This window comes from Durio zibethinus, chromosome 14 (genome assembly GCF_047325235.1).
Source record: "Durio zibethinus cultivar Kanyao isolate XHJ-2024 chromosome 14, ASM4732523v1, whole genome shotgun sequence".
In the NCBI taxonomy this organism is placed as follows: Eukaryota; Viridiplantae; Streptophyta; class Magnoliopsida; order Malvales; family Malvaceae; genus Durio; species Durio zibethinus.
Window position 1 is genome coordinate 22,825,082 of NC_143175.1, and position 7,687 is coordinate 22,832,768.

The 7,687-nt window shown below is 32.8% G+C and overlaps 1 protein-coding gene and 1 pseudogene across 1 annotated transcript; one reads left to right on the forward strand and one right to left on the reverse strand.

Moving 5' to 3' along the window:
• Positions 1 to 599: 599 nt before the first annotated feature.
• Positions 600 to 4,636, forward strand: LOC111293650 (sucrose-phosphatase 2-like). Its single transcript, XM_022886487.2, has 10 exons — positions 600 to 734; positions 887 to 909; positions 1,327 to 1,408; positions 1,499 to 1,798; positions 1,939 to 2,040; positions 2,232 to 2,426; positions 2,535 to 2,825; positions 3,553 to 3,739; positions 4,024 to 4,070; positions 4,264 to 4,636. The coding sequence occupies exons 3-10, from the start codon at positions 1,349 to 1,351 to the stop codon at positions 4,357 to 4,359; spliced, it is 1,278 nt and encodes a 425-aa protein (XP_022742222.2). The 5' UTR covers positions 600 to 734; positions 887 to 909; positions 1,327 to 1,348; the 3' UTR covers positions 4,360 to 4,636.
• A 2,059-nt stretch (positions 4,637 to 6,695) lies between these two features.
• LOC111294048 (zinc finger protein ZAT11 pseudogene) lies at positions 6,696 to 7,449 on the reverse strand (annotated as a pseudogene).
• Positions 7,450 to 7,687: the final 238 nt, after the last annotated feature.

Consider the following 7,687-nt stretch of genomic DNA (forward strand, 5'->3'; position numbering starts at 1 on the left):
ATAACAATGTGCTATAGTTAGAAATTATGCCAATGAGTGGAAATTTTGTCACTGCCAGGTGGCAAAAGAACGAACAGTGATTAACTACCAATGCAAGTTGTTGTATACATCAGATATCGTCAAGGTTACTCTAGTTTTATACAAATATATATACAGATAATATATACCTTGGGATAAATACAAATAATAATTTAACGGCCAAAAATCTCTGAGAAATACATTGCTAAGCTTCAGTGGCACTCAACGTCCCAGAAGAAAAAACCAACTATAATGTTGTGTGAACCTGCAATCAGCAGTCTAGTTATGCTTGTCAAGCAGATATTGGTGCCACGAGCCAAGAACTGTCTGTGTTCTTGGGGTTCGTGGCTAGAGTGATTGGAAACATTTCATAACTGGACAATCGCATCACCCCCATCCCATGATAGTGAGCGCTATGGTCCAGTAAAAAGGGCCGCACAGCCCACACCTCCCGAAAGTGGACCACTCAACAAGTGTCCAAAAACCAGTGTTTTTTTGGCAAAAAAAAGTTTTTTATTTATTCGTTATATTTTTTATTTTTGTTTTTTTTTATTTCTCTTCACAAAAAAACGCGCCAACGGATTTGGATCCAATTCCTTGTGTTCCTGTCCCATCTTCATCTCTTATCACATATCCCAAACTGCGCCCAAATTGAAGGGCCACGTACTCTTCTGCTCTTCTCTCCTTCCTTTCAATTTTTCTTTCCTTTTTTATCGGTTAGGCTACTCTTTTTTCTTGTTTTTTTCGCTTCATTTTATTCCGTTTCTTCAAAAACGGTTTTTTTAATAAAATAATCTTATTTTTTATTTCATTTTTTATATTTTAATCGAATCCTAATTCTTCATGTCATCGCTGCTGATCTTTTCAGACGCTTCGACTTGATCGATTCAGGTAGTTCATAAATTTTTACATTTTTTTAAATTTAATCTCAAACTTTTGATTCTTTTTTTATTTTTTTATTTTGCATTTTCTGTGTGCTTTTAAGTTGTGTGAACTGATTTTCGATCTTAATTGAAGCTTTCGCATGTAAATTTTTTAAAAGAAGAGAATTTAGATTGTTTCCTTTCAATTTAATTACAACAACTATCACCAGTTTCTTTCTGCAAATGGAAAATTTTCATATTTCTATGGCATATGTTGATAAATTTGATTGATTTAGCTTTACTAAGTCTTAACAATATTGTTACTAAATTATGGAGCTTTTAAATTGTCTTTCATTTTTGTGGCATTTTGTCAATAATCTTAAAAAGTAGTTTCTTCCGTACAATCCTAAAATTTTGTAGAGAATAATTGCTTATCACGTTACAGGATTTTCATTGGTAAAAAAGTCATGGATCGGATTACTATGGCTGCACGTCTTATGATAATATCTGATCTTGATCATACAATGGTATGCTTTTATCTTGAATGTTTGCTTTCATTCTCAGAAATGCTTGTGCTGCGGTTACTTAATTGGTTATGATGATCTTTGCTTTTGCAGGTTGATCATCATGATCCTGAGAACATGTCTTTGCTTAGGTTTAATGCACTGTGGGAGTCGAATCATCGTCATGACTCTCTGCTGGTTTTCTCCACTGGGAGGTCACCTACGCTCTACAAACAGTTGAGGAAAGAGAAACCCATGTTGACTCCTGATATAACTATTATGTCAGTGGGAACCGAGATAACATATGGCAACTTAATGCTGCCAGATAATGGCTGGGTTGAAGTTCTGAATCAGAAATGGGATAAAAACATAGTCACTGAAGAAACAAGCAAGTTTTCTGAGCTCACGCTTCAGGTATAGTTAATATATGTCTGTAACTACGATGTTATATCTAAACCTTGACATTATTCTATTGAGAGTGTTTTCAATGTAACTGGATGTATAGATCCTGGTTTTGACATCTTTGATGAATTCAAGCATGTTGGATCATGCAGGCAGAAACAGAGCAGCGACCACACAAGGTTAGCTTTTATGTTGATAAAACTAAGGCCCAGACAGTGATGAAGGAACTATCATACTGTTTGGAAAAGCGTGGGGTAAGATTCAACTTACTACTAAGAATATCTTGCATCCAATCGTGCAATTTTCCCTAGTAAATATACTTTGAAAGATATACATCAGATACATCACTTTGGCATTCATATCTTCTTCATCTTGCTTGCTTAATTGTTTCATATTCATTGAAAGTTATGTAAGTATCATGAACTTGTGTCTTATTCTGTGCCAGCTGGATGTTAAAATAATTTATAGTGGAGGAATGGATTTGGACATATTACCACAAGGTGCGGGCAAAGGACAGGCTCTTGCATATTTACTTAAGAAGTTTAAGACTGAGGGAAACCCACCTACTAATACTCTTGTCTGTGGTGATTCTGGAAATGATGCTGACCTCTTCAGCATTCCGGAAGTGTATGGAGTCATGGTTGGTAGTCTTCTACTTCTTTAAATGATTCAGAGTCATTGGCCCTCTAGAAATTGCAGTAGTCTTTGCTGCTATTTCTGTTCCATTAATTTTTTTCCCTATCTGCAGGTCAGCAATGCCCAAGAAGAATTGTTGCAATGGCATGCTGAAAATGCAAGAGGTAACCCTAATATAATCCATGCTAAAGAAAGGTGTGCAGCTGGAATCATAGAAGCCATTGGACATTTTAACCTTGGGCCAAACACTTCTCCAAGAGATGTTGCAGATTTTATGGAATGTAAGCTGGAAAATGCCAATCCTGGTCATGAAGTAGTGAAATTTTACGTGTTCTATGAGCGATGGATGCGAGGGGAGATTGACAACTGTGAGACATATATAGCAAGTCTGAAAGCTTCTTGTGTATGTTTACTGCCCTTTCTTTTCTTTTAATGTTATGTTTTTGTCACACGAGTTCATCAGAATCTGAGTAACTTCTTGCATATCTCTTACTATTAGTAAAAAGAAAAAAAAAAAGGCAATAACTATTTCACACTCTCAGCATCTTCTAATCAACGAATTAACAATGTGTTATTGCTCTAGTTGTCCTCGATTTGTTTATTCTACTTTGGTACATCATTGGCTTCTATCTCTTGTTCTAACCTTAATTGTTTACACACTGGAAATTTGATTAATAAGACCTGCCATGATTTAAAATCCATCTCTGAATCAGATTTATGGCAGATAGGCGTCCAAGTGAATCAGATATTTTAATACATATTGTCATTGCATTTTGCCATATGATTTTAGACATGAATTCTTTATTTTCATTGTCTTTTCCATCATTATTATATGTAAAATGTAACCCACCTACACCATCCTATTACTCACAAAGCCAGGGCACTGCTGTGGAACTGTTGGGTATGCATTCTAGGTAATTAGGAAAACATATAGATGAAAGTGTAAGGATTTGTTCTTCAGAAATATTATGTATCTAAAACATGATTTTATTGTTTTCTTGACCAAACATTTCTGCTAAGAAAACACTGGTTTCTTTTTTTCCTTTTGGTTCATATGAATAAAATCTAATTTTTAGTCTTTGAAGTGTACTAATTGATACAATGCTTTAAATTTCATCATTTTTCTTCAGGATCCATCTGCTATTTTTGTCTTTCCATCTGGTGTTGAGAAAACCCTTCATGAATGCATACACAGCATGAAAGGGTGCCATGGAGACCAAAAGGGTAAACAGTTCCGGATCTGGGTGGATCGCGTATTATCCACACCAATTGGCTCAAACACATGGCTAGTGAAGTTTGATAAGTGGGAGTTATCTGGTGAGAGTTTGCTCTTTATAGAAATTGGTTCTTTTTTGGTAAATTGGTGCGTCATTGTGTTTGCTTTTGTAGACACCTTTTCTTGCAAGCATGCTCACATTATATGTCGAATTTAAAAACCAGTATTATGAATGAACATTTATAAGCATGCATTGTTTTGGAGCATTTGCTTTTGCCTCTACCTTATATAATTAGCAAGCTCCTGGGAACAACTGAATTCTATCTCATGTTTTTGTGACTGTCTATGATTTCCCACTTTTGTATTAACTTGCTAATTCTTGTAGGTGACGAGCGGTATTGTTGTGTGACCACTGTTAAAATAAAGGCAAAGGTAAGAATTATTAAATCTTAGGCTGTGTTTGATTTATGTTTTTGCTATTGGCCTTTTGTGTTCTATTCATTTATTTTTGAAAAAAAAGAAGGTAAAAGCATCAATCAAATGGAACTTCAATACGTTAATTTATCCCTAAAGATTGCTTAACATAATTATGTTCTAAGATGATTGATGACCTTTTGAGTTGCAGGGGTCCAGTGGTTCAGATGGTTACGTATGGGTGAATGTGCAGCAGAAGTGGTTAGAAGGATTTGAAAAGAAGGATGATTCAACCGTACTTTTCTAAGGCATATACGCTGCAACATTCTTTCTCTGGACTTGGTATAAAGTTCTATTGAAATAAATGCATCCAAAATTTAATATGTAGTTCTTTTTTGCATATATTAACATAATACATATGCAAATGCAACTTAGGAGATGGCGTTATGATGAGGTATACTGACATACCATGGCTTATCTCTTCTTGGATATCCATGTTCTTACAGTTTACTGTACCCATGAATCAGAAATTTGTATTTCTGTTTACAGTTCGAAAAGTACAAAAGATAAATTTCTTTAAATTATTTTACAGGATTAAATTGTTATTTTCGTCAAAGTATAGGGACTGGTTTTATAATTTGACCTTTAAATAATTGGGAGAATTTAAGAAATCAATTCTAACCTTTCTCTTTTAGGATAAATCCTCATTCTTAAATTGGAGCATTTATATCTCAACTTCAATCTTTTTTTGTCAAAAAAATTTTAAAACATGCATTTAAATTGTTCAAACTCGATTTAAATCTAGAAACACTATGTCAAAACAAATATAATCTCATCAATATGGTCAACTTATCTCTAACTCATTCTTGGCCAGAAATTTATTACTAAGTATTAAAATGTCCAAACATTATGAATATATGATGGTCCAAATGATAAAAAATTTAATTTTTTTAAAGTAAAATTTTGATTTTAAATCTTATAAATGAAGAAAATAAATTAAAGAGAATTTATTTTTTTTACAAGATTCGGACAAATTTGACTTTGAATTAACCAAAAAATTTAAAGTGATTATTGAAAATGAAAAGATTTAAAAAAAAAAACCCAAATATTATTAAAATATATATTTGAATACTTTTATTTCGGAGTGTGTATTAATTGAGTACTATTAACCAATCCAGGTGCAGTGAGGCAAGGGCCCACGATACAATTATCCACCTGGCTATCAGTCGCTTTTAAATTAAATAAACTCCTATTCCAAATGCGGAAATATTTCTGAAAAAAATGCAGTTTCTTATCCACTTGCTTTCCTTTATATTTCAAAATTTCAATCCTTCACTCTTGTGTTCTCGATCTCTCTTTCTCACAAATCTCAATCGTAAATAGAATAGAAGATTGGAAGCAGATCTAAGATCCAGAGAAAGAAAGAAAGAAAGAAAAATGGGGTTGAGGATCGTGTACGGGTTGGTGTTCGTCTCCTTCTCCTGCGCTTGCTTCAAGCTTCTTCACCTATTTCTTCACCCTATCTTCTACTTCACTTCCTGATTCTTTGGCCTTTCCCTTTTTCAGCTTGCCAGCTAGAAAGGGTTGGTTCCTCATAAAGAGAAAAAAAAAAACAAAAAGATTCTTCTTGGTTTATCTCCTGATGTAATTTGTTGGAAATTAAATTTGGGATTTTATTGCGTTTTTTATTTATCTAATATTTGAATTTGTTTTGAATTTATTTTCTTGGATCAACTTTGATTTGCTAAGTTGGTGTTGAAGAATATGTAAATTGTAATTTGCAATTTGCTAGCTATTAATCTATGACGTTATCTTTATGATATCCTTTATTGCTTGTTTCTTTTTTTTTTTTTTTTAATTAGTATTCACAATTTTTTGGAATAAAATTCGTCCATAAGCTTTCAAATTTTATTAAAAAAATAAAACTTTATTAAAAAAAAAAGATAAGTCTTTTTAATTCTTATATGTATTATTTTGTACATCATGCTCATAATTTAAATAACTAATTAAAGAATTTGTGGCATATTAAATATTGAGACCAAAACTCTCTTATTGTATGTATGTAAAGCAAAATCTTCATTATTATTTTTCAAAAAAAAAAAGTAATCGAATTCAAGTTCATATTTTTCCAATAAAAAAATGAAAAATTTTCGTCTCATCATTTTTTTAATTTTCATGTTAAACTCAAAACATTCGATTTTGGGTTAATGACGTATTTTATCTTTAATGATTATTTGAAAACAAAATTTTTTTTTCGGGAGAAATGCATTAAAAAAGACATTAAAATTCAAGTGTTAAGCTATAAATTATGTAAAAATCAAGGAAATAAACATGACTTTTTTTTTTTAAGGGATAGAATATCTAGTCTATATAATTGTGACGTATAATTTTTGACAGAATAGATTATAGTAATGGTTAATTTCTTTTTAGAATCCAATTCTTTTTTTTTTTCCCAAGATTAATCATGCAAACAACTATACTACATTTTACCATTTCTCATGGCTAAGGGAAAAAAATAGCTCTAATAATATAGGCAAAAGAAGTTTTTAACACGTAATTTTAAAAAAAAATTTATAAGAACATAAACAAAAATTTTGGACCAAAACATATAATACACTTTAGAGATGATGGAATTTACAATCATGAAAAAGAAAATGAATGTAATATTATTACAAATTTCTATTTTACAACAAATTAACCCCTAATGAATCCAAATTCAAGTGTACAAATCAATAAAGAGAAGAGAAAAATAATAAGAAAAAATAATGAATATTTCAAATGTTGTATACATAAAACAAATGAAAAAATGATGTTAATGAAATGGAAATTACAAGGGTCACTATATCAAATGCAGAGATCAATCTTGGGAGCCTTGGTCCCGAATAAAACTTGCAAATCAGTCTCCAATGGAGTCAAATTCAAGTCCAAGCACACAACCATCCGACTGCTATTTGATCTCTTCAACAGCGGCACCGTTGAAACAACAGGAAATGGCGAGAAGCCTTCGTTCATGGCAGCTCTATGCCTCCTCATATGCCCACCCAAAGCTTGACCCATGGAAAACTCTTGGCCGCAAATGGAGCACTCATGGGTCTTAGACTTGGTTGATAAACTAAGGAATTGTGTGTGTTCATTTGCTTTCTCCCCCATCAACCTGGGTCTCTTATGGCTTGCTCGGTGGCCTCCCAATGCTTGGAATGATGAGAAGCGACGGTGACAAGTTTTGCACTCGAAAACCTCGCTCACTGAATGGTCTTTTGGCTTGGTTTCCACGCCTTGAGATAGCAGCATTAGACATTTGGCAATGTCAAAACCCTGAATCTCTCCATTTTCTCTTTCTCTCTTCATTACAGCTAAGAAAAACTTACAAATCTGAATATCAATACTTGTTTTTCTATGGGTTATTGCTTCAGCTTTAAGTAAGGAAGGAAACTCAACTCCAAAGCCGTGAAGTTTGACCGCTAATTTGACTATTCTAATTGACAGAAGTACCCATTTGGTCAAACATAAGGAAATGTAATAATTAAAAATACCCTCAATTTGGTCAAACATAAGGAAATGTAAAGTAGGGATGTTTGGTTGGGAGAAGGCAGTCTCCTTCCCCACGTTGGTCTTTTTAGAGACAACGTCACTTA

Coding starts and splice junctions, on each gene's coding strand:
- LOC111293650 (XM_022886487.2), top strand. CDS start 1,349: ATGGATCGGATTACTATGGCTGCACGTCTTATGATAATATCTGATCTT. Junction 2,427..2,534: donor CGGAAGTGTATGGAGTCATG/GTTGGTAGTCTT, acceptor CCCTATCTGCAG/GTCAGCAATGCCCAAGAAGA. Junction 4,071..4,263: donor CTGTTAAAATAAAGGCAAAG/GTAAGAATTATT, acceptor TTTGAGTTGCAG/GGGTCCAGTGGTTCAGATGG.